The sequence below is a fragment of the Rattus norvegicus genome, chromosome 15 (genome assembly GCF_036323735.1).
Source record: "Rattus norvegicus strain BN/NHsdMcwi chromosome 15, GRCr8, whole genome shotgun sequence".
NCBI lineage: Eukaryota > Metazoa > Chordata > Mammalia > Rodentia > Muridae > Rattus > Rattus norvegicus.
This window is the reverse complement of record NC_086033.1, coordinates 41,944,864-41,972,246: the sequence shown is the minus strand read 5'-3', so window position 1 is coordinate 41,972,246 and position 27,383 is coordinate 41,944,864. Positions and strand designations below refer to the sequence as shown.

General features: G+C 43.8%; 1 protein-coding gene across 1 annotated transcript; it reads left to right on the top strand.

Moving 5' to 3' along the window:
* Positions 1-5,110: 5,110 nt before the first annotated feature.
* Mtmr9 (myotubularin related protein 9) lies at positions 5,111-27,145 on the top strand. Its single transcript, NM_001005761.1, has 10 exons — positions 5,111-5,533; positions 6,529-6,637; positions 8,792-8,917; positions 11,880-12,053; positions 14,452-14,669; positions 18,449-18,610; positions 21,299-21,440; positions 22,648-22,868; positions 23,911-24,062; positions 26,656-27,145. Exons 1-10 carry the CDS (start codon positions 5,352-5,354, stop codon positions 26,817-26,819), a joined length of 1,650 nt encoding a protein of 549 aa, NP_001005761.1. The 5' UTR covers positions 5,111-5,351; the 3' UTR covers positions 26,820-27,145.
* Positions 27,146-27,383: the final 238 nt, after the last annotated feature.

Here is a 27,383-nt window from a genome sequence, read left to right as displayed (position 1 = left end):
GGTAAGGCACAGTGTGAAAAACTCCTAGAATACCCAATGTGGGGAGCAGGGGATAACCTGATCTCAACATAGGACAGGAGTATCTTTTAATTGCTTACCTTTTAAAGATCTTTATCTCCATATGCAGTCATATTTAGATGTATAGAAATTAGGGCATCAGTATATGAATTGGGGAATATAAAATTCAGCCCTTAACACCAGCCTTGTGATGTATCAATACATGTAAAACATTCAGCATGTTCAATAATGCAGAGTGCTATTGTCACATGCTGTTGTAGAGTTCACACCATATGGCACCCTTAGTCACAGGGAAAATTGGGAGACAGTGATGTCTGACATAGAATCTGAAGGATGTCAGGCACTAAGAGGTCAAGAGGACAAGATAGAGGTTAAAGAATAATTTCAGTGTTTAAAAGCATTTTCTGTTCTTTCAGAGAACCTACACTGTTACTCCACTTCCAGGAGAATCAGTGCCTTCTTCTGAATTCCATAGTCACTGAACACACATGGCACACATACATGTATGCACTCATACACATAGAAACTGAATAAATAGTTTTTTAAAAAGAAGACAAAATAAACGTAAGCTGATAGGCATGAAAAAACAAAGGTCAGTAGAAATGAGGTCTTCTACCCCACACACCCCACCCCAGATGGTTTTTCTGCGTAGCCCTGGTTGTCCTAAGAACTCGTTCGATAGAGTGTGTGCTGCCACCATCTGGCGAGAATAAGGATTTCTTGAAAGGGTCTGAGCAGGAGAGAGGAGCTACGATATGCTGATGGATGCCTAAGGAGCTGTCACGAAAGGACTTGGGTTAAATACAGGGAAAGATTAATAATGAAGCTCTCCAGGACCAAAATGGATCCTTTGCTGAATTCTACCAGAGCTTAAAGAGCTAACACTAATGCTTCTCAAACTGTCCCATGGAATAGAAAAACAAGGAACAGTATCAGACTCATTTTACAAATCCAGTATTGCCTTGCTATCAAAACCAGCCAAAGATATACACATAAAGAAAATTACTGACTAATCTCTCTGATGAACATGGATGCAAAAATTCTCAATGAAAGACTAGCTAGCTGAATTCAACCTCATATAGAAGAAATCATCATGATCAAGTTGATGTCTGTAGTGAACATGCCAAGCAATGCACCAGGAGAGCAATCTCATGCACAACAGCTTCAGAAAAACAAATATAACCAAAGAAATGAAAGTCTCTCAAAAGTTTGGAAGCATTGGAAAATCCAAAGAGGACCCTAGAAAATGGAAGAATCTCCCACATGCGTGTGTATCACCTGAGGAAAACTTAATTCATATCTCTGTTCCTTACTCTGCACAAAGATAATTTTAAAACAGAACAAAGACCTGGATGCGAGATCTAAAACGTTTTAAATGCTAGAGGAAAACGTGGGGGAAATTTAAAGATACAGGTGTAGCAGGTCTTATTGGAATGGATGTTAATAACAAAGGAAGTAATCTGAAGGATTGGTGAACGGAATTGTGTGAATCTAAAAAGTTTTGTCACAGTGAAGGAAGCATTAGCAGCACAGAGAAGGGACAGCTTGCTGAATGGGAACAAGATCTTTGCTATATCTGATGGAGGACTAATAGCTAAAATACAGAAATCGAGAGACAAGCTATCAAACACCCAAGTTGTCCAATCAATAAACAGGCTAATAACCATTCAGTGTTGGCCTCTGGCCTCCATATGAAAGTGCCAAACAGTCGCCTTCATGAACACACACACACACACACACACACACACACACACACACACACACACACACACCAAATGCATTTGAGGATGGAGAAAAAGAGCCCTCTTACACTGCTGGTGGTGATGCAAAATAGTCCAAGCACAACAGAAAACAGGATGGGGGCTCCTCCAAAAACTAACAATAAGATCATCAAGATGGTTCAGTAGGTAAGGATGCTTGGGGACAAAGCCTGATGACTTAAGTTCAGTCACCAGAACCCTCACTGTATGAGTTCTCGTCTCACTGTATGCCTGTGCCATGGCATACAATGCATCAATCTAAAAACAAAACAAAACAAAATAACTGAAAAACCTCAACAATAGAATTACCACATGACCCAGCTAAACAAGTCTTGGCCATATGCCCAAAGGACTTTAAATTAACAAACCACAGAGAGACTTGTACATCGATGTTTATTGTAGACTGTTCACAATAAGCTGAGTTATGGATCAACCACATCTATCAACAGATGAATGGATAAAAAAGTGACACTCACAATGCAGTTTTATTCATATGCATAGAAGAAATTAGTGTTCTCAGGAAAGTGGATGGACTTCTGATCATGTTAAGGGAAATAAATCAGACACAGAAAGACAAATATCATGTTTTCTTGTTTGTAATTCCTAGGATAAAATTTTACTGTTTATACACACATACCATTTAATCTCAAGAATAAAGATAATAATAGTACCTGCAAGGCAATGAAGAAATCCTTTAAATTATTTTATTTAAAAAAATATTCACTTTATGTGAGTGTTTTACCCAAGTGTGTGTAGTATACTTTGTGCTTGCCTGATGCCTTTAGAGGCCAGAAGAGGGCACTGGATTCCCTGCATCTGGACTCAAAGATGGTTTTGAGTTTCCATGTGGGTGCTGGAAAGTGTGAACCTGAGTCCTCAGGAAAAGCAGTGGCTACTTTCGATCTCTGAGGCATCTCCCAGTGCTCCTTAATATTTTAATTCAACTTTATGGTGTGTGTTCTATGTGTGTGTGTGGGAGTGTGGGGAGCTGTGGACTTTGGAGGTCAACACCAGGTGCATTTCTTGAGTCCCCTCAACTTTATTTTTGAGTCATTTTCTCTCACTGATTGGTCCAGAGGATGCTGTCTCTGCAACAGTGGTTGGCCTGTGAACTCTCTTGTCTCTGTCCCCCGACTCCAAAACTGGGGTTTTAGACCCAGGTTTCTTTTTCTGAGGATTCAACCTTAGGTCTCTATACTTGCTCCTTACCCACTGTGGTGGTAGGAATAAGAATGGCCCCATAGGTTCAAATATTTGAATGCTTAAGGAGTAGCACTATTTGAAAGGATTAGGAGGTGCGGCCTTGTTGTAGGAAGTGTGTCACTGGGGATGGGACTTGGGCTTTCAAATGCTCAAGCCAGTGGACCTCTTCTTGCTGCCTGCAGATCTAGATGTAGAACTCTCAGCTCCTTTTCCAACACTATGTCTGATTGCTTGCTGTTATGTTCTGCTACTGAAAATGGACTAAACCACTGAAACTGCAAGTGACCCCCAATTAAATGCTTCCCTTTATGAGAGTTACAGTGGCCATGGTGTCCCTTCACAATAGAATGCAAAGCCACCCATTGAGCTATCTTTATAGTCCTTGAGTAAATCTTTGTATACATTATAAATTACATTATCTTCTTGGCTTATCAGAACCCCTGAAACCCTTATTTCTTGACTGTTTGGACAGTTAATATTTCACTACATCATTGGACTGTTTTAATAGCATATCCCTTTAATAGAAGCATATGCCATTGAATTCTACTGCCATCTACTGCTTACATGGGGAACTGCTCCTTGCTGTTCACTCGTGCTTTATTCCTAACTACTGAAGTTTGGTTTTCTCAGCGATGGTGAACTTTCTATGCTTTGAACTTCAAATCACAGTCGATACAATTTTCTAATAGTTTCTGGCATTTCATTATAGCATCGCAGAAGATGCATCTCAGAATCTTTTTTTTCTCTTGGCAAAAAGAAAGAAACCCCAAATTTATGATAGAACATGAAATATTTTTAAAACTGAATGATAATAACGTTTCATAATTTATTTTTAAGAAAACCAGAAGGACCATAGAATCTCTGGGGAATTTCTGTCTTCTAACATATACTAAATTGGACATTAAGTTCTTCCTTGGACATCTTCCATTCAGGGAACCTTAATCTTCAAGGTTTTACTTTCATGTTTTCTCTGTAAAAATTTTCCATTATTTTTCAGATTAGAAGTAAATTCTAGATTCCACAATTTGTAATTAAAATAATGTGTCAGATGAGGAAGAAAATGAACAAATCCAGTCTGGAAAATACCTTCACATTACTTTGCCTCATTCCCTTAGCATTCGTTGCTAGTTGTTTTTCTTTTGCACATAAATTGGAATTGCAGGAGTGATTTAAGAAGGGAAAATTTTTAGGAGAGACCAGAACACAATCAAGGGCAAACACTGTGCAGTCTGACCAGCTTCACTTTGCACACTCGAAAGTCAGCTACCTCGCTGTTCTTAGATACTGCATGGTGAGAATTTTCACGGCTAACAAAGTAAGAGCAGGCCAGGACTCAAACATAATTCTTATTCTGGGATAAAGCAGAAAGACGGAAAGCGAGAAGGGGGAAATTACAACAGCAAAAGTCTGTCATTGCACTGTCCTTGAGCAGTTCAGCTAGACTGTACTTAGCCGGGATGCTATGAAGTCGTGACCAATATACTTAGCAAGGTCTTTGATTTCCGGCTTTGCTACAGATTAACTGAGCTGTTTCTGCAGTTACTAGAGTCCTTCACAGGGCGAGGATTAAAAAGTTTCTCTTTGCATCCTTTTAGAATACGCTGTTCTTGGTTAAAATCATGGCGTTCTCAAAGGGTCTAAGGAATAGAGCCCCGTGTCCCTTCCAGACACTAGAAGGCTATTTCTCGATCACAACCACTACTTCGATCCTACATTTGACATCTCTTCGTAACCAATCCCTGATAATAACCACCAATTATAGCAAACGCCCAGAAGAGCTCTTGAGGGACACCACTCAAGCGGATCCCCGCAGGTCAGTGACATCTTTTTGTCCTGCCTTTTCCGATGAGGAGTATTTGAAGGGCAAGGATTGCGCCCGTAGATGATGAGAGTTCTTTTTTCCCCCGCTCCGTTGTAGGAACATAAAGTCATTGTTTCTGGCTGTGTTCCACCGGATCTAACAAAGGACCAACTTCCGGTCCGGCTTCTAAGTCTTCCGAGTCTTGAGTGCCTCTAATTCTGCACGGAGTTACTGCCGGGTGCAGCGTCCAGTAGCTACTTCCGCCAGAAGTCCCTAGCTGCTCGAGCTCGGATGCTACCCCGACACCAGGTCCGTCTCCTCCGCAGCCCGCCGGTCAGGGGCCGGTGGCAGCAGAAAGTGCAAGGCCTGGCGTGAAGCCTTCTCTGCGCCGAGTGCAGGCCAGTGGTGCCGAAGAGACTCGGGGAAGTGACCAGGGCGGTGCCCTCAGGCCTTAACGCACCCGCCCAATAGGGGCGGGGCTCGACCTCCCGGACCCGCCCAGCCGAGGCGCTAGGTCTGCGGATTAACCGCCCTGCGTCTGCGGGAGTAGGCCTCCCTCCGCTAGAGACATGGAGTTTGCGGAGCTGATTAAGACCCCGCGGGTGGACAATGTGGTGCTGCACCGGCCTTTCTACCCCGCTGTGGAAGGGACCCTATGTCTGACGGGCCACCACCTGATCCTGTCTTCCCGGCAGGACAACACTGAGGAGCTCTGGCTCCTCCATTCAAATATCGACGCCATTGACAAACGGTGAGCGCCTACCACACCCAGGTCCGTGAGGAGCCAGGAACAGAACAGACGCTTTCAGGTGTTTTATTTTTGGCATCCTCGCTCAGCCAGCCAAATGAGCCTCCTGTGGCCTACATTTGAAAGCCAACTGCACTGGCTACCTGGCATCTCCAGGCTAAGGTCTCAGAGTCGCAGCGGTCGTATTTTCAGTGTTCTCCGTAAAAAAAATTTCTCTCATCACATTTCTTGAATGTTCCTTGCCAGTTTTCGAATTGCTAGTTGCCAATCTGACTTTACCAAGTTGTAATTAAATACAATTTAATTCTCCCCTGCCTCCGGCCCCCAACGCGCCGCCGTTCTTAAATAGGCATGCTCACCCCTTTTCAGCCCAGGCCAGTCTTGAACTTCCTACTCTCCAGCCTCAGCCTCCCAAGTAAGTGCTGGAATTACAGCTGTGTGTGTATGGGCCACTATGCCTGGCTATAGTTCTTAACTGAGTACACTGCATTACTTTTCCATATGCGCATTTTATTCTCCTTTAAAGGTTTAAAGATCATTAAGGTGTCAGCCTCCCACTCTGTACTCTTTACCTGTGCAAAAGAGTGCCTCAGAGTCAAACAGTTACATATACTTTGATTTGCGCTTAGTTTCTCTGCTTTGTCGGTGTCCCTATGAACCCTGTGTACTCTAGGCAGAAGGCAAATTATATAATTCATTATGAAGTGTGTGTAACAACATACTGTCTACTGCTTGATTAAATATTTTGGATGTTACGATTTCTACAGAGATTATGCCTTAGGACCATCTGAAGTCATAGTGTTGGATGAAGAGGTTGCAGGCCAGCCATCCATCCATCCATCCCAGCAGCAGGCTACTACTCTTTGTGGCATAAGTGTATTCACTGGTCTCTCATGCCTGCATGATAAAGGCTGAATCCCTGGCTCTCCATGTTCTGGTTCTCACCTACTGTCCTCACTGGTTTTCTTACCATTCTCATGATTTGTCATTTCTTACAGATTTGTGGGCTCTCTGGGTACTATTATCATAAAATGTAAAGATTTCCGAATAATTCAGTTGGATATTCCTGGAATGGAGGAGTGTTTAAATATAGCCAGTTCCATCGAGGTAAGTATTTTGCAGGCAAAATTCTGATAGGAAAATGGCAATATTCTGATTCTGTACAGCCCTTGACACATGAGAAAAATCACGTTTACTCTGCAAATCTTGATACTTGATGAAGGCAGTTTGTGAACTGTTTTTGTGTTTCAGTGGCTTTCTTGAAAGAACATACCATGTGGAATTCTAAGCCACTAAAACAAATACAATGTAGCTAGATGGTGGACTTGTTACAGTCAGTGGGCTTTACAGTGAGCTGGTGTGATTGATCTTCCTGAGTTTAGTGTATCTTTGGAACCCTTGAACTCTGAGCAGTACTCCTAATACTGTGATTGTTGTAGTAGTGGGGTCCTGTTAGCACGGGCCCATGAATGAAGTACCTCACCTCTCACAGTTAGCCCACAGTGTCTCATAAAGCGAGAATAACTTTACGGGCCTTTTAGGGTGTTGTACGATTACATTCGTGGGCATATGTAGAATGCTTAGTATAATACTTGGCAAGTGGTTGCTGCATTGGAGGGCCCTTCTATGGCAACATTTTTATTCTGAGACTTTGTGATAGAAGTAGCTATGTCACATAAAGTTCAGTGTCATAACCGTTTCTCAGCTTACCATTGTGTCAAAAGTGTATTCACAGTGTTGTGTAATAGACTAAAGCAAGTGATTGTCACCAACAGCTGTCATCCGTGACTTTAGCACATCTGCAAGTGTGCATTTGTTTTCACTAGTCCACCTGAGGCATGTCTGTTTATGCATGTATAAGAGCTTTGGACATTGGTCAAACATAGAAACATTGGTCCAAATGGCCACACATAGGAACGTTGCTTGGATAGTTTAAGGGCTCTGATGAAGGCCTCACACTCCCTTTCCTCCTTCTAACTATTTCGGTACACACCCCAACTTTTAAATTGCCTCATTTTAAATTGCTAACACCAAATTATATCAGCTATATCAACTGATTCTGTTTAAAGTGATTTCTAGATAATTTTGTTTTCTTTCTGTATAACTGACTTATTGGGCTTTATTTTTCTTTAAAAAAAAAGTGGATTAAGCTCTTAAAAGAAGAGAGAAAGCCTTAAATCTATAATTAGAATTTGGTTTGGCTTTAAACAAGAAGTAGAGGATCGGGTGATGTGTTATTGAGGAAGTGAATACAAACCTCTCTGCTTTTGCCAGGTTCTGCTTGTAGAAATGAACGTGTACGTTGAAAAGTCTGCCATACACAGTTGTCACTTGGAAGTGTGATCTTGGCTTGGCTATACTCCCCAACAAGAATTAGAAAGCAAACTGAGATAATGTTCCACTATTTGGACAAAGGAATGCCTAGGGCTCACTTTGGTTGGGTGTAACTAGTGTAGCATAGAGATAGTACGATGCCTCGCCAATTGGCAGATCCCTTTAGGAAGGAGGAAGCGAGTGTGGGTACAGCTTCCACATGCGTGTGTCTTGTAAGAACTCAGTTTTATTATGTACCATGTAATGTTGTTGGCCTATTAGATGCCTTATCTCCATGGGGACTCCTAATAAGCCTGAAAAGTTTCTTCCATTGAACAAAACTTAGGGGAAGCTATATGACTTAACTACTATGTAGCTGGGATCTGGAACTTGAGGCTTCTGATACTTGGCAGCTGGCCAGAGTTGAACATTCCTTTATATAGAGACAAGCAGGCATAGCTTTTTTTCCCTTCTTCTTCTTTTCTTTTCTTTTTACGGAGCTGGGGACTGAACCCAGGGCCTTGCACTTGCTAGGCAAGTGCTCTACCACTGAGCTAAATCCCCAACCCCAGGCATAGCTTTTGAATAGTTTACAGTGTAGTTAATTACTAGATTTTTAGCTGAGACTTTACTAATCCAGACCTTCTTGTTCTGTTCCCAGAAATTCTTGGACATTTCATTGAGCTTTGTTAAATTGTGCCAGGAAACATTATTTCACTAGGCACAGACTGTCCTGTGCTTATTAAATTCAGGCAGCACTTGTTGAGTGTAGGTGTGTGTGTCATCCTTGTTAGAGGATGAAGTGTGGATGCTGCAGTCAGACTAGCTGCATGTAGAGACATGGCATTGGAGACCTACCTGTATTAATAGGGCTCCATCATCACCAGGTCCTAGGTGCTGACTGCTACTTTGTTAGATCTGTAGAATCATTTTCTTCCTGTCCTCTAGGCATTGTCCACTCTGGACTCGGTCACCCTGATGTACCCTTTCTTCTACCGACCCATGTTTGAAGTGATTGAAGATGGCTGGCATTCCTTCCTTCCTGAGCAAGAATTTGAGTTCTACTCTTCTGCTGTGAGTCAACACTTGACATTGTGGGTGATAAGAACAAACACAACCTTTTATTTTACTTGTCAAAATTCTCCCTTCCCTCTGACGCGTAGTGAGGTGAGGTTGGGTTGTTCATGTGTACAGTGAAGTGCATACTGGCTGTTGGCTCAGCCTCTTTAGTTCTGGGCCAGTTATTCTGCCCATGTGTTAGTATGTTTGCTGCGGCTGGCAATGCTTTTCCTTCTAGTAGTTAACATAGTCTAGGTGTTCTTAAATTTCTTAAAATTGCATTTATAAATATTGTTTTAAAAATAAAAATAAAGCATTGTTTTGCTTAAAGCTAGCCCTGGCAGACTGTGCATTTGTTAATAGGTGTCTCCTGAGTAACAGCTTAGTATGTAATAGATTCTGACCCACTCTCCACAGTGTGCTAAGATGGTAGTGAGAACCCTCCCTTGCTCGTGTGCTGCCTGCCATGGTTAACACCTGGCCTGATCTCTAAGGCTGCAAGAACCAGGTTTTCTTTCTTGGCTATTAGACTTCTTAATTCTATCTTACTTTTATAATCAAGTCACTTGGAAATCAAGAACTAGAGATTATGGAACCATGGCATTTGAAGAGTGAAGATGCCAATGGTGGCAGGGGGAAGGAGGAAGGGAGTTTTATGGTCGTACATGGTAAATGCTATTGAATATGGTGAAAATAATAGTTTATCCTAGAGCTTGTTCAAGTGATCTGTATAAAAGATGAAAAGTTGGCAGGAATCAAACTGCATGTTATGAAAAGCAGGGAGTGAGGGGAGCCACAGGGTTTGAATCTGCTGGGAAGTGGGAAAACAGTTTATTTATAAGAAGCATCCTTCAAGTGTTGGGAAGCAGCAGTCTGGAGGCTGTGCTCATAAGTTACTGCTCCTCCTGGGTAGGAAGTAAGCAGTGTGAATGTATGCTTCACAGAGTCAGGAATCAGGGCGTGTTTATTCCTATTCAGTTTTCCTGGCCCATGACCAGCAAGAGGTAAGGATTTGTTAGGCAAATAAAAGAATGTAAGAATTTATTGTATTTATACAATGGGACAAAGGATCTTGTGTCTGTCATTAGAAAACCTTAAAGAAGGACACGTCTTGATCTGTACACTTTGGAAAGCTGGGGTGTTTTGGTTTTTGGTTTGTTTGTTTGTTTGTTTTGAGCTTCTTTTGTTTGCAAACCACAAAGCTCTGTAATCACGGTATTAGCCACTTATGCTCTCAGGTATAGCCCCCAACTCCATGCAGTGCGATACTAAAAGAACATTTAAAATAGCTGTAAAGAGCCCTCGTCTCATTTGGTGACTCTGTCTAGAGATCAGTATAGTGTGACATTGATGGTTCAGAGCAGCTCACATGGTGACAGAAGCCCATGTTCCTCTTGGGGGAAAAGCTAGAGGAAGGAGCCTGAGGTGATGAGTGATACAGAAGAGCAGTGGGGAACCCTGGGGAGGCACAGACCTGAGAAGGGGACGTTGACATTGTGTGCCACCCAAATCTCTGACTGGGAACAGAGTGAACATGGAGCTGAGCCGCCATGCAGCACAGGCCTTGGAGTTCACAAAGCTGGCCAAGGTCTAAATGTGTGCTAAAAACAAGTGACCTCTCTTCCAAATGTGTCTGCCTTCACAGGGGCTATCATGCAACCAAAACTGAGTCAGAAATGTCACCCATTCTCCTGAGGAAAGCGTTAAGAGGAACTCAGCCTGAGATGACCCAGATGTTTGAGGGATTCTAAAGCAGTAGTTAAAACTGCTTAAGGAAGTAAGAGAAAGTGACCACTACAGTACAATTACAATACAGTAATCAGGAAGGGGCTGGAAGATGGTTCAGTGGTCAAGAGAACTTGCTGCTTTCCCGAGGTCCGGAGTTGGGCTCTAGCATCCTCATGGGGCAGCTTGCAAGTACCAGTAACTCCAGCTCTAGTAAGTCTCATGGCCTCGTCCAGCCTCCACAGGCACAGGCACACATGCTACACACAGGCACATGTGCATACACATGCACTCTCTTGAGCACACATATACCACGTAAACAAAATAAGTAAAAACTTGCAAAATGTTTGAAAATAGAAAAAAGTAATTAAAATGTATATGAATTTGATCTTGTAAATAAAATGTTTGTTTCACATCTTAACCTATTTCCTATTAAGGTAATATTAATACTTCCTATTACCTAATTTCCTATTAAGGTAAGCCAGGGCTGATATGTAGGACCAACTTGGATTTATAGGCATGTATTAAAGTTTGCACATGTCATTTGGGCTTTTAGCTGTAAAGGGCAGTTTTATATTTTATATACAGTTTTCATTTCTGCTGCTTGATGGTTTCCTGTCATGTGCTCCCAGAACTTAGGAGCTGACTTAGAAATGATCTCATGACACATGCGGGCTTTCCAGGAGTGTTTCCTTGTTGTTATGAGAAAGATGAGTCTGTCTCTCTGCATTCTTTTCTAAATAGCAGAAGGACTAAAGGGTTTGCTCTGGCTTATGTCTACTCCAGTAGAGCATTTTGCAATGATAGTGTGTTGGTACTGTGTTAAGGTCATTGTAATCCAGGCAGTGCTCAGAAGGGGCGCATGGACTGATGCTGGCCACCAAGGCTGCAAATATACTTGGTATATTTAACTGAGGGGCAAGAACTGTCTTAAGCCTTTGCTGTCTTGTGAAGTGGAGAGCTTAGGCTGTGCTGTCCGCATCATAGTTAAACTGATAGAGAAGCTTCAAATACAATAGGTGTATTTGGCACAGGCAGGAAGTTCTAGGAACACTGATCACTAGTCATTCCAGAGCTATTGAAGCTGGTCTGAAGAGTGGAGGTTTTTCTCCTCTACAGGACGAGTGTGGACTAGATGTCCAAATTCCCTGCTGAATGGCTTCCTTGAAAATCATTTCGAAAGCCTTTAAATCTTAGATACTCTATGACACTGAGATGATTGCTAAGCTTCGAAGTGCTGTATGTTTTTTAGACCAGTGAATGGAGACTGAGCTATGTCAATAAGGAATTTTCCATCTGCCCTACCTACCCACCAACTGTCATTGTGCCCAAGTCCATCGATGATGAAGCACTTCGGAAAGTAGCAGCCTTCCGACATGGGGGGCGCTTCCCAGTCCTGAGCTATTACCATAAAAAGAATGGCATGGTGAGTATGAGGGCTGCCGCTCTGCTGGCAGGAGTGGTCTGGGGTGGGCGGGACCCTTGGCTTATGAATGATCTCTATGTGGCTTTCAGCTGAAGTCATTGAAGATTGTTCATACTAGTGCATCCTTCTTGTAAACTGCAGGGCACCAGGAGTGGGGTGCTTTTCTGAGAAGGACACACTAAATTCTTTCAGTACTGCTCAGCTTTAGAAAGATTGGATTTATCTTCAGAACACAGTGTGGAGGAAACCAGGCTTATTTAATGCTTGCTACAATAGAAAATCTGGGATCGGGTAGGCTGTTGGAGTTGAATGGAGTGGCACCAGCACCACACCGTGGAACCTCAGCATGTTTATTATGGGCAGGATGTATGCACTGGATGGGAGGGTTCAGTTAGTCTAGGTGAGAGGTCTCCGTAAGCTAATAGGCTCTGCACTTTTTAGTTTCACATACAGTGTCAGCATTTACACTTAGAGGAAGTTCGTGCTATTTCTTTGATCTGACCTTGGGCAAGACTTTGTCTGTTTCCCATGGGTCTGTGCCATTGATCTTTGACACATGGACTACTCACATCAACAAGAAACTTCACTCAGGGCTTCCTAGGTTCCTCACAGGGGATGCAGCAATAGAGAGCTTGCCCACTGTGAGCTTTCCAAAGTACTTTCTGCTCTCTCCCTCCCCTCCTCTTCCTTTTCTCCCTCCCTTCCTCCACCCCCTTGGTGTTTTTGAGATAGAGTTTCTATGTTTAGTATTAGCAGGCCTGTCTGTAGACCACGCTCATAGAGATCTACCTGCCTCTGCTTCTCTAGAGCTGGGATTAAAGGAAGGCATGTACCACCATGTCTGGCCCTTTCTCCTCTCTTGATTTTCAGTGAAATTTGCTTCTTATCCTGCAGCCCATATTAAATTAGACAGTTACAGCTACCTTCCTTTGTCCTCCCCTGGCATATGAAAGAGGGATCAGTGTTACAGAGTGCTACATGCTCTTCAGTCAGCAGCCACCTGTCCTGCCGGTAGTGGCAGTGCGCCTCAGTTTTATGACAGTATTTAACAGCTGACACTCTAGTACATCAGTATAAAGTAATTGCTGTTTATTCTGAGCCAAACAGTAGTGTGTGCCCTGGGTGACATGTTTCATAAGTTCCTGCAGTCCCAAGTAGAAGAAAGGCACAGGTAATGCGTGTAGTGGCTACATTGGTGAGCACCTCAGGTGGGCAGGTGCAACAAAGCTAGAAAGCTCATGTGGATTTCAGATGTCATAGCTTTAAATTTAGAGTATACAGAGATCAGAGATTGGTAAAGCCTAATGGTGCATCCCACGAGGTTTTCCTCATAGTCACCAGGCTACTGGGGCAGATCCAGAGATGGGCAACTGCTATGAAGAAACAAGTTAATGGAGGAAGGATGTGTACTGGCTCACAGATTCGGTGTTTCAGTCCCCGTTGCTGCCTCCGTTGCTTTGGGCTTGCGGTGAGGTAGAACACTGTGGTGGTGGGAGTGTGGGGAGAAAGAAGCTACTGACCTCAGCAGAGAGAGAGACAGGAAGAAGGGGCCAGGGCCAGGGCTATCCCCCAGACACATCCCTAGATACCTGTTTACTCCAGCCCAGGCCCCGCCTCCTAACATTTCCTCCACCTCCCAAAACTTAACCAGAGACTGGCCGCAGGCCTGGTTGAGCTGTTTCCGATTGATGAGAGCGTGTGATGAAGGTTTCCTGAGACAGCCCCAGTCCATTCCCCAGAAGAGATTGGTTTAACAGAGGCTTTGAGAGCAAACTTTCAAAATACATAGATGGTAGTCTTCAGAGACAGGTAGTCTCAGAATAGAAAGAGGATGGCAGAGGCCAGTACAGGGTAAATAACAGACAGGCAGCTTCAGAGTATGGAAGATGATTCCTCAGACAAAGACGCATGTAAAAGTTTTTATTTGTGTTTCTCTTCATAATTCTTGGCTGCCATCCCTCTGTATATGGAAATGAAGTTTACCCTTTCCTCCAAGATTATGTTAGTCTGTCAGATAAAGTGAGTGAGAGCTAAAGAGAGAAAGAACTTAGGGATTTTATCCTGTGTCTGTGTCCAGAAGGTAGAATTGTCAAAGAGGGAGATGTGGACTTCTGGGCTGGGGCAGTGAAGGCAGTGTTGAGGAATATCTATGCAGTCAGCCTGTTGGTTTGTTACACAGACGAAGCCTCCCTGGTCCAGGAATATAACTGTATTAATGCAAGGCTTATCTTTGTTTTACAGTGTTGACTGTTGTTAATACATGTAAAGGTCTGTGTATAACACACTCATCAGAATCCATGGTGGAGTGCCACAGATTGTTTTTGAGGGAACAGTGATCTAGCTCCTTCCCAGAAACTTCAGCTAACTGCTATTGAATTGTTACCATGTGTGCTTCCAGGTAATTATGCGAAGTGGTCAGCCCCTGACTGGCACAAATGGGCGGAGGTGCAAGGAAGATGAGAAGCTGATAAACGCCACCCTCAGGGCAGGAAAGCGTGGCTACCTTATTGACACCAGATCCCTAAATGTGGCCCAGCAAGCTAGAGCCAAAGGAGGTGGCTTTGAACAGGAGGCTCATTATCCCCAGTGGAGGCGGATTCACAAGTCCATTGAGAGGTAATGAGTCAGGGTGATGGGGACTCCTTGTAGGCTGATTGGAGAGGGTGATCCTGTGGCTGTGCAGAAGTCACAGCCACTCTGCATAATTGACGGTCTGCAATAGGCTGGACAACTTATTGTGGGGTTCTCCACCCCATCTGCTTTACTAAGGCTTAGTGGACAAAAATGTCAGTGCATACAGCTCTCACCTCATAGGGAATAAGAGTGAGTTTATTCTTGAGCCAAATACAGTGACCCTGGCCCAGAAACACAGGTCTGAATTCCTCCAAATAACATGTTCCAATGTGGAAGTGACTTCATGAAGTTTTCACAGTCATAGGATGAAAGACATAAAGTAAGGCTTTTTCTGATACATTGGTGAGAACATCAGGTAGGTGTGTTAACTAAATGCAGGAACCGTCTGCTAGCAGGTCTCGGGTGCTGTCTGACAACATTCTTAGCTTTTATGCTAGTGGTTTGCCAAGTGAATGGATTCCAGAGTTTTTACCAGTGGTGGAAAGGTTAGGTCAAACACAAGATAGGCAGAGTGGATGGCTACTAAAGGACAAGAGATAACCAAACATAATTTCACTGGGAATCTGCAACATTCCAACTCTACAGTCACAATGTTCAAATCAGTCAGGCTTGTGTCTTAACATAGGTGTGGCTATTTTCTGCAAATTTGAGTTCACACTGTTGTGAGTGATGTGCTATTTTGATTGATCTGTAGATTGGGAAATGATAAAGCAACATATCCATCATCTCACCTGCTTGTCTTTGGCAAGAATGTTTGTGTCTGCTCTGTCAGCAGTTTTCAAGTGGTCCTGTAACTGCTGTGACTGTGTTCTGTAGAACCAGCCTCTCAAGTCCATGGCTTACAGCATCCTAGAAGAATGAAGCAGAAGGCCAATTGTCAGTAATTAAAGTGGTTTTTAAGCCTGAAGAGAAAGAAACAAAGGTTCCCAATTCAGTCTATCATGACTGTGGCAGTATTGGGACTTTTGGAAAGTCATGAGACAATGCCAAAGCTCCATAGATTTAGTTGTGGGTTTGATAAGCCCTTTCATGTGGGAGTGTGTCTGGATGGCCTCCATTCTTGGCATGGAGGATGGATTGTGTTGTCCAGGCCTTGGTGAGTTTTAGGATTATCCTTTTTTCTCTTTCTGGCAGACTGCCATTACAGTTTGGTAAAGGGTTATACACAGTCTGTAGGTGATTTGGATAGAAGAGTATTCTACCCATTTTCCCAGGCCATGAACATGAGATCTCTTTCCAGTGATTTGTGTCCATGTTAGTTTCTTGAGCATTTTATAACTTTTAGTGTACAGACTTTTTACAGCCTTGAGTAATTCACTCCCAAGTACTTTTGTCTTTTTGTTGTTCCCTGAGTGAGATTTTCTATTTCTTTTTACATAGTTCACTGCTAGGATGTAGAAATATGCCTGACTGGGACTAGGAAGACAGCTCTATCAGTTAAAGGGCTTACAGCATGAAGACCTAAGCTCAACTCTCCATTACTCACAGAGAAGGCTGGATGTGGTGGTGTTCACCTGTAGTCCCACTGCTGGGGTGGTAGAGGCAGGAGGATCCCAGAAGCTCATTGGCCAGCCAGTGTAGCTGAGTCAGCAAGCTCCAGGGTTAGTCTCAAAAACTATGGTGGAGAACAATAAAATCAGACATCTGACGTCAACCTCTGTCCTCTCTCCATATTCTTGTAAACACATGCCTCTGCATATTCTCTCTCTCTCTCCCTCTCCCCCCCTCTCTCTAACACACACACACACACACACACACACACACACACACACACACACACACACACACACCTCCTGACTCATATATGTTGGTTTTGCAAGTAATCTGAAATTTTCTGATTTTTTGCTGGAGTCTTTAGAATTTTTCTGTTTATAAGGTACTTTTGTTTGCAGAGAGACAATTTCACTTCTCCCTTTTGATGCATTTGGTTTATTTCTTTCTGTTGCCCATTTCTCTGGCTAGTACCATGATGAAAACAAGCGTTGTCATATTGTTACTGATCTCCAAGGAGACACTGTGGAGTATGATGATATCTGTAGGTTTGTCTCGTGTGGTCTTACTGTGTTCAAGTGCATTTTTCTGTAGGTAACTAGTTGAGTATAAGGAAAGGATGCTGACTTTTGTCTAATGCTTTTCACTGTGTCTGTTAAGATTCTTGTTTTTTGTCCTGTATGTTGTCATATGTATTGGCACCTTGAGTTGTATCCTTGTGAATAAAAGTTGTGGCCCTGGGTGATGTTGCTTTAAGCGTGCTGTTGAGTTCCATTTGGTAGTGTTTTGGTGGTTTTTACATCCGTGTTCACCATGGATATTGGCCAGTGATCTTGTGTTATTTGTCCTTGCCTGGCTTTGATACTAAATTTGGGCTGGTAGGTGAACTCTGGGCTGATGGGTATGTGAATTCCCTCCAGGCTTTCTGAAGACTGGCAGGACTGACATTTAGTTCTTTACCTGTTCAGTGGCCTGCGAAGCCTTCAGGACCTTGGCTTTCTTTGATGGCAGATTCTTGGTTTTCGTTACTGATTTGTTGTCATTGTTAACTCGTTGTGCTGTTCATATTTTTGTTTCCTCGTGGTTTGGTCTTGGCAGTTCTGTTTTCCCATTTTCTCATTTTTTAGGGTATTCAGTGTGTGGTACATATTTGCTCATAGAAGTCTACAATCCTTTTTTCTTTTTCCTTTTGAAGAAGGGTGTCTGTCACCATGTAACCCTGGCTGGCTTGGAACTCACTATGTAGACCAGACTAGTCTGGACTCACAGACATCTGCCTGCCTCCATTATTCAGGCCAGCTGCCTGGATTACATAAAGACCCTGCCACCATGCAAACCCCTCTGCGCCTTCTACTGCGTGCTGTCACGTTCGGGGTCTCCTCCTGCCTTGCTCATTAGATCACTTGAATTTGGTCTCTTTTTAAATTAATTTAGCTAAAGAGTTTTCCATTTTAGCCAACTCACTTTTTGGGGTGTGTGTGTGTGTGTGTGTGTGTGTGTGTGTGTGTGTGTGTAGCAATTGAACACAAGGCTTGGCTATCTTGGCTATATTAAGCAAATGAGCTCCACCCAAGCCTTCATTGAATTGTGTAAGATAAGCAAAAAAGTCTCTGTTGAATAAGCACAGATGCGCCTTACTAGATAGCAATCTTAAATTCAGCCCTGAGCTCTTACCGTGTGTCAGCTGTTGGCAGACTGGCAGGACAGATTTGCTACATATAATTACATCTCCCTACATAGAAGGTTTAGAGGCTCAGTCTCTCCTGTTTCCTCCTTGTGCTTCCTCCACCTGCTTGCTTCTCCTTAAAGGAGAGATTTACAGGGTCTTCAGGGGAAGCATGGTCAGTGGAGGAGGGGAGTGCTCTCGGAGCTGACATGATAGGATTTGTGCAGACTCTGGACATCAGTGCTGAGACCTAGATGGGTAATCTAGATCATTCAGCAGGGTCAGAGGTGTAAGTTGCCCCAAGCCTTGGGATCAGATGGTCACAGGGTAAGGCCCAGACCTCTGCCCTCCCAGGTAACCCAGCTTCGTGGACTGGGCCCCCCCTGTTCATTCGGTGGGAAGAGTTTGCCACAAGACATTGAAGCATCTTTGCAGCAGTGCTAAGTCATTTCCAACCCTTAACCCACAGTGTGCTGCATAGCACGATATGTGTTCTGAATTGCTTTGCCACGGAATGCATTGCAGATGGACTTGGGTTTGTTTTCTTTATCATTCTGTTTTATCTGTCTTTCTTTCTGTAACGTTCTCTGTCTTGTTTTAAAAGATACCATGTTCTTCAGGAGAGCCTAATCAAACTTGTGGAAGCATGCAATGAACAAACACACAGCATGGACCGATGGCTCGGCAAGCTGGAGGCCTCCAACTGGCTGACACACATCAAGGAGATCCTGACCACCGCCTGCCTGGCCGCCCAGTGCATTGACAGGTATTGTGTGTGGCTTCCCTGGATGGGACTTGGTGATAACCAGACATGCACACAGAATGCATTCAAGTCCGTTCCCACCCCTTAGGGTCCAGATGGCTCTATCAGATGCTGTGTGGTGGGGTCTACTTACAGTTGTTGTGATGATGTGTGGATCTGTGGAGTGAATATGATTAATGTCCATGTAGATGCCTCTGATGATACAACTTTTAAGTACCACAGATCTACTTTTTGTGTGAAATCCTTAAATTATGAATTTACCATAAGAAAGAACGAAAGGAAGTTTTCTTCACACTATTAGTGGAATAGTACGGTCACACAATGCTGCTGTCCTCTCTCCTGTGCTGGATTTCTTCTTCTAAAGCACTTGGTCTGGGTAGTTACTCCAGTCTCAGCCGGGAAGTCCTGATGGCGGTTGTGCAGTTTGCTGAGTAATCTCGGTATTCACTCTGGTAAAGGCTCCTAACCCTTGAGACTCAAGGCAGAAAAATGAACAGAGACAGGAAGACTGTATAAATTGTTGCAGACGCATAGAGCTTTTTAAAGAAGGGGATTCCCGCTGAAGCCATAGGTAGGTATTTGTTGTCACCACCTCCCTGATGGCACTTTGAAATGGTAACTTGTTTGTTGCTTCCAAATTAGGGAAATGCATTCTTTGTTTTTTTCAAGGCTAGAGAGACAAGTGGGTTGCTTAAGATCTTGTAATAAAAGTTAGTAAACGGGATGGAGATCACAGATACTGCTGTTTTATTTGGGGATTAGATTGGGATTTAGCCAGTAAATGGGCAGTTAAGACCAAGGTTCTGGGACAAAAAGCCATCAGCTCAGAAGACACACTGTGGACATGGACATGTTTGTCTCATTTAGCCAAAGTCTACCAAATTACTCCTTATGAGCACAGAGCCTCCACCCCACTCCACCCCGCCAATGTCTCATGTATCCCAGCCTCGCCTAGAAAGTGCTTTGTAGCTGAGGACGACCTTAAATTCTGATCCTCTTTGCTTCCAGTTTGGGACTGTAAGAGTCCTCACCATACCGTTTGGGGGCTACTGAGGGTAGAACCCAGGGCCTTTGTGAGCTAGGTAAATACACCCTGCTGAGCCATGTCCCCAGCCTGGTTTCCCCTCCCTGTCAGCCTTTCCAGCAGTACTGACAGCACAGGGAGGAGAGAAGCCCAAGAGTGGCTGCTTTTAACTCCCCAAGGGGCCGGCCTTTTACTGTTTGGGGTCCCTTTTTAGATATATTGGGATTTATACCTCCATTAGAAATTGGCTTTATAATTAATCGCTCAAAATGTAGCAATTTAAGTTCAGAATAAACGGCACTCACAGTTAAGAGATACAGTCAATATGTGTGAAAGCCACAAAGTATCTGTCCAACTCTTTAGCATAATTACTAGATTTTATCAACAGTGGGTTTGTCTAACCTGTGTGTGCTATGGCTGTGGAGAGACACCATGACCATTGCAGTTCTTATGAAGGCAAACATTTAATTGGGGCTGGCTTACAGTTCAGAGGTTTGGTCCATTATCATCATGACAGAAAACATGACAGCATGCAGGCAGACATGGTGCAGGAGAAGGAGCTGGGAATTCTATACTTAGCTCTGCAGGCAGCAAGGAGAAACTGAGACACACTGTCCAGAATTGAGCTTCTTAGACTTCAAAGCCCACTCCCAGTGACCCACTTTATCCAACAAGGACAGAGCTACTCCAACAAGGCCACACCTTCTAATAGTGCCACTCTCTATGTCCAAGCATTCAAATACAAGAGTCTATGGGGGTCAATCCTATTCAAACCACCGTAGCCTACCATTGGTGGAGTTTATTATTTGCATATTAAGAACTCCAATATAATTCCAGAGACAAGTACATCAACCATAGTATCATAAAATGTATAGGACTAAGTACATTATAATTGAGTCACTTAATGGAATATTATATATCCATTACTATAGCAGTGCTAAGCATGGCATAAAACATAGTTGATGTTTACAATAAAAGTGAAAATAGGAAATTGTCTTTCATCATTACTATATGATATACGTGGAAAAATAATTGGTAGTAGATCCTCAACATGAAATGTCCTTTTTCCAAAAATCTCTTTACTGTGGTTTCAATACAAAGGGTGGAAGAAGGCAGGGTGTGGTCCATTTAGGTGTCTCTTTAGGATACGGGGGTACCAAGCACCTGGTAACATGGGCAGTGGTGTGAGCACCAGGCTTGAGAGATGACGCATGTCTTTGCTTTTACCACTTGTTTGTATTACAGAGTGTAGTTTAGAATTTGATTCTTGGTTCCATTTCAGTTGGTGAAGCCTGATCCAGGAGAGGCTGAGTTTAAGGTTGGAAAGGTAATTTTAATATCTGGTTATAAGTTTGGGAACAGAGTTTGCTCAACCACTAAAGCAGTGAAGGCAAGTACCTGCTGTGACGGGGCTGTTTGTGGTTTTGTAAAGGGTTAGAAGGTCAGCTGAAGGGTGCTGTGAGCTTAGTTGGTGCAAAAAGATTCTTGCTGTATGAAGTTTGGGATTCACTGTAGTGCCCTGTTTTGCCCAAGAGAATTTCTCATCTGTTCAGTGTCTCATTTAGACTCCATATCCTACTGATACTGCAGGCCAGAATGAAGCACTTGATTCAGGAAATGTACATTATTACAGAGTTTCCCATCTGTGCTTTGGGTTTTCCTCTCAGGGAAGGTGCATCAGTGTTGATCCATGGGACAGAAGGAACTGATTCCACACTGCAAGTGACTTCTCTGGCCCAGATCATCCTGGAACCGAGAAGCAGAACCATCCGAGGCTTTGAAGCCCTGATAGAGCGAGAGTGGCTGCAGGTGAGAAGGAATGGGAGGGACTGCCAGTCATTGAGATTGAAGTCTCAGTTATGGTGCTAACATTATGCGTGAAATTTTGATTATTTAAAAATTGTAAGTTGTATGTTTGATTTTCTGTGAGTCAGATAATCTAATTCACCCAAATAAGAATTTAGACTTATCATTAGCTTTCAGTTTCTCAATCTCCTATGCTTGTTGAAGTGGGCCTGTGTACACGTAAGCAGGCAGTCCACCAGGGAGCAGCAGTCCCATCCAGCATCTCTCTTCCTTTATATGACTCACACTTGTGCAGGTTGAGCATCCCTAAAGTGAAAATCCCAAATGCTCCAAAATGCTGACTCCTGATGTGCTGTGATTACTTCACTGGGAACGCAGGTGTGGAATGAGACTTCGCAGAACCGCCCTCAGGCTGTATGGATAAGGCGTGGCCTGTGAGGCTTAGCTTCCGTCCTCCAAATATCTCAAGTTGAACACACATTTTTCAAACTATGAAAAACTATGGAGCCCAGAGTACTTCTGGTCCCAATTAGACAAAGGATCTTCAATTTGTGTTTGTTACCAATGTAGGAAATAGAAAGAATGTTAAACTTAGAAGGTTTTCCATGAGCAAGCTGAGTCTTGATACAGATAACCAAGCAGTAGGGAGGGTGGGACTGTGGCCACGAGACTGGACTTCCACACAGTCTGCCTCTTGTCCATCCTACTCCAGCCTACACTTCCTTTAAGCTCCAGTTAAGATCATCACTTTCATGATGTGTTTGAGAATAACCTCCTTTCACGCATGAAGTTGATTCATTCCTATGTCCTGTCATTGTGAGTACAGACTCTTATCCTTCTTATATTTCTTATATTTCTCCCTAGGACTCACCACTGCCTGATAATGTTGGTGTAATGCAGACACACTTTGGGTAGTAGCTGGAATTAAGTCTGAGGACTTTATGAGTCTGTCATACTTAAACTTCCCCTGCATCTGATGTCTGAAGGGCATCTCAGTCCCCGTGTTCATCTCTTCACTGCACAGCTTTGCCAAGGGTTTGGAAATTATCATTTTCTTTAGTTGCAGAAGTTAGTCATTTTAACCCAAAAATTCATTCAGGCAGGAGCTACCTTGGCTTATGATATTCCAGAAAGTAGAAGGGCCCCGTGATTGTGTGAACTGGTGTTCTGGGGTGTGCCATAATGTGGTCATCTCTGTCTTTCCCACTAGGCTGGTCACCCGTTCCAGCAGCGCTGTGCACAGTCAGCCTATTGCAGCAGCAAGCAGAAGTGGGAGGCCCCCGTGTTTCTTCTCTTCCTGGACTGTGTGTGGCAGATCCTGCGGCAGTTCCCCTGCTCCTTTGAGTTTAATGAGCATTTTCTCATCATGCTCTTTGAGCATGCTTATGCCTCACAGTTCGGGACGTTCCTGGGCAACAGTGAAAACGAGAGGTGAGTGAGCCGCACCCAGTCACTTCCTAAAAGAGATGGGAGTTTGGAGGTGCGATTGCTGTTTATGAAAAGGTAGAATTGGGGCTCAGCGGTAAGAGCACTGGCTGCTCTTCCAAAGTCCTGAGTTCAAATCCCAGCAACCACATGGTGGCTCACAACCATGTGTAATGAGATCTGATGCCCTCTTCTGGTGTGTCTAAGGACAGCTACAGTGTACTTATATCTAATAAATAAATAAATCTTTAAAAAAATAGAAGGTGGACTCTGCAGTTAAGTATGAATTAAATTACACAATTACACCTTATGAACCAAGCATGTGCTCAGTGAGAGGGGACCCTAGCCTTTCTGCTGCTGCATTAAATTAGCTAATGCACTGCTTGGAGCACATTACACAGCCATTTTCATGTTAGTGTCTTGATGTACGATCAGTTTCATGTATTTGGGAGGCATGTTATGCTAGAACCAGGCGTGCCCTCCATCCTCTTCTGTAGTTTATGAGAATAAGATCCAGAGAAACTAGGTGATTGTCCAGAGACACACTGATAAGCTATCAGAAGTGTGGCTGGGGCTTGAGGTGGTTCAGCAGTGAAGAGCCCTTGCAGCTCCTGCAGAGGACCCAAACATGTTCCTAGCATTCTCACTGGGTAACTCACAGTGCCCTCTGAGGACAGTCTCATCCGTGTGACAACAGATGTCTACTCAAAAGTAAAATTTGGGAAATGAATCTTTACAAATATAACCTCAGTACAGGTCTTCTGGATCCCAGTTTACCTGGGAATTGTCTCCAGGTTCTGAGTGACATTAAACTGTCCCCAGGCCCTGAGTGACAGTTCTGCTTCACAGCCCAGCCACAGCTGCTTACAGAAGGTTGAGGAGCTTCCTAGAGTTGCTTCTGACAGATATTTTCATCCTGAAGCATTCTGTTTCTATACTAAGAGTCTTATTTTATGTCAAAGGGGAGTAGTCAAGTCCTGTCAGGATGAGCACTTAAGTGTCTTGTCAGCTACTAATGACTCTAATGGTGACGCTCCTTTTTGAACAGGTGTAAGCTGAAGCTACAGCAGAAAACAATGTCTTTGTGGTCATGGGTTAATCGGCCCAGTGAACTGAGTAAATTCACCAATCCGCTTTTTGAAGCCAACAACCTGGTCATCTGGCCTTCTGTAGCTCCACAGAGTCTCCAGCTGTGGGAAGGTAACTCCCCCACTATGTGCAGAGTCACATACTCCAAGCCATACCCTGAGCTGTCCTGGGGTCACACATCACAGTAGTTGGTATGTGAAGATGGACAGCTGGTAGCCCACAGACCTGGGTATGGTGTGACTGTGTTCTCAGTGGACATGGCGACTGACTGACGTACCCTGACTAACAGGGATCCTCTGATAGGAGTTGGTAGATAGTTGGGACATGAATGAATGAAGTTCTTCAGGGAGGGTTTGTATCTGTATTATTACATAAGCATAATTACAGCTAAATGATGTCATACAGTCACTCCAGTAATGTCTGTAAGTCAGCAGAAAACACCAGTGGGCACCACAGGTGCCCCTGTTCGTGTGGAGTCATAAGTCCTGATACATTTCTAAGTGTGTTCTAAAGCAGGTTCTTACATGTGTAGTTTTTCCCATGAACCTAATCTCCTTAAATAGCAAAGCTTGTTCTTTTGTTTTGTTTTTTAAAAGAGACCATGTGTCACATAGGTATCTTAGGTATCCATTCCACTGGCACAGTAGATTTCCATCCGACTTAGTAATCACCTTAAGACAGTGAATATGTCTTCATGCCTGTTTGCACTGAGCACCGTAGAGACAGAAAGGCTGTCGTTTGGGAAGTTCACTTAGGTTACCATGCATGTCTCTTGACAGCTTCTTCTCATTTGTAGTGCTCGTATATAGAAAGTGATTTGCCCATCATGTGGTGCTTTCTCTGTCTGGACTGCCTCTTGTTCCTCTTGGCATGTCTGCTGAGTGCATCCCCTCCTCAGGCTAGGTACCTCCCTCCCCAGAGTGCAGGGAAGCTAAATGGCTCTATCAGTGTCTAGGTTCCCTGAGCAGGCCCCGTAATTTAAATCTGTGACAGGGCAGAACCTCTCTGCTTACTCTCTGGATTGTTGTAAACGGCAATAATTTCTTAAATGAGAGATCGACACTTTGCGTCCTTTGTAAAGACCTTGGGGCTGGTGAAGTAGCTCAGTGACATCTGAGTTCAGGAATAATGGGGTGGAAGAGGAGAACCTCCTGGCTCTGCTCTGGCAGCTTGTTCTCTGACTGACACACACACACACACACACACACACACACACACACACACTCACTCACACACACACACACTCACATACAACACACACTCACACACTCACACATTCGCATACAACACACACAGTACACATACACACACACAACACACCTTCACACACACACTCACACACACAACACACGCACACATACGCACACATACACACACCCACACACACACACATACACACATACATGTGCACATCATCTGAATAAAATGTAATAACACTTTTCACTGTGTTTGAAGCAGTTTACTTAAAAGCCACTGTCATACTTAATCACTGAAATGAGAGGCCAACTGCTGGAGACAAATGCCCAGTCCGGAGTGGACTTTGGAGATGAAGTGGTGGAGGAGACACAACTACTGTGTGCTTACATCATAGGAGGCATTAATCGTGACTTCTTTTTTTTTTTCCGGAGCTGGGGACCGAACCCAGGGCCTTGTTCTCGCTAGGCAAGCGCTCTACCGCTGAGCTAAATCCCCAACCCCTAATCATGACTTGTAATGGCAGAGTGGTAGGCAGTGTAGCTGTGGGATAGGAACAGCAGCACGAGCCGCTTTCTCTAAGCATTGGCCTCTGTGTCTGTGAAGTTCACGTGCACAGACAGAACCAGCCATGGATTGGAAGTTTCAGAAAGTTTGTCCTGTGGCAGGTTAGCTTCTTGTCCACATTCTCTGAGCAGCACAGCACCATGAGAGTTTACAGTGTCCACACTGAATTGGACACACATCCCCAGATGCTTGTGTTCATAGGTTAGAAGCAAACACTCTGTCATTTGATATAAAGGATTCAGCATCCAAGATCGTAACACCCAGGAGTGATTCTGGAACCAGTCACCTGTGATGACGGGCACCCTTCAGGCCACAGTGAGCCAGTGGTTGTTGTCTGAGGAGGGGAGCAGTTCACTGTGGAGCTGGACGATGACTAATGGTGTAGGGTGATGTGAGTTATGGATGGTGAGGTGAGAATGGTTTCACTCATGTAGGAGTCTCACAGACCAAATAGAAGCCTGAAGTTGTAAAATGGGTGACTTAGGTTATGAAAGTGAAGACTTCATGACACTGTCAGTCACCAGCTTATTTTCACGAGCGTATAACAGTGTCTCTGGTTATAACCAGTGAACGCCCATCTCCATGACAGCTTCAGGCCTTTGCTGCTGTGCAGACTCTTTCAGTGTAGGTTAGAGTATCATGGCGCAGGGTGAGCCAGGTGTGGTGCCTGGAATCCTAGCTGCTTGGAGGCTGAGTCAGGAGGATTACAAGTTTCAAGCTAGCTTGGGCCATTTAGTGAGACCTGTTTCTCAAAATCAGGAAGGGCCATAATTCTGTAGTAGAGCATTTGTCTGTCCTGGGTTCAGTCTCCAACGCTGCAAAACAAAAATCTAATAAACAAATACAACAGGAGTTGTGGGAAAACGAACAGTAGTGCACGGAGCTACCAGTGATGCAATACTTCTGAATGTCCTACTCCTGTTTTCCTTCCCGGACTCTACAGGAATCTTCCTGCGCTGGAGCAGATCCTCTAAGTATCTGGATGAAGCCTATGAGGAAATGGTTAACATCATTGAATATAACAAGGAGTTACAAGCCAAGGTCAATGTCCTGAGAAGGCAGTTGGCTGAATTGGAAACAGAGGATGGGCTACGAGAGAGTCCCTGAAAGATCTGCCGCCTGTCCTGAGGACCTGTCCAGGTCTCAGTCCGTCTCCCTCTGTTTGCCCTTCAGTTCATGTACATGGTAGCCTTGACCTTGGCTGTAGGTGTGGGATCCCTGTATCGTAGTGGCCTTCTCAGCACTTCGAGGTGGAAGTCACTAACACACAGATATGCCTGTTAGGCCCTTTGCTTTGGGAACAGAAGGTACTGTCACCTCACTAAATATATGATACCTGTGCCCTGTGCTGTTCCCCATCACCACTTAAGAATCCACCTACAACATGGGCCAGGCTTATTTGCATTCAAGTATAGAGGTGTTTTTAATGGAAATGATTGAGAATTATTTATTTAACATTCTGCCCCTCCTCTCCACCCCAGGTATAAAATTACCGTTCTTTAAAAAAAAAAAAAAACAGTTTTGGACTAACAATGCCTGTTTTGTCAAGAAAGAAAACCAGAATAGTTATTTGTGATAAATCTGTACACAGGCAACAGGTGTGGCCCTCTGATAACTTCATTAAGAGATAAATTTACAAGTAGACACTAAAAGTGTGTGCCCTAGAGAACT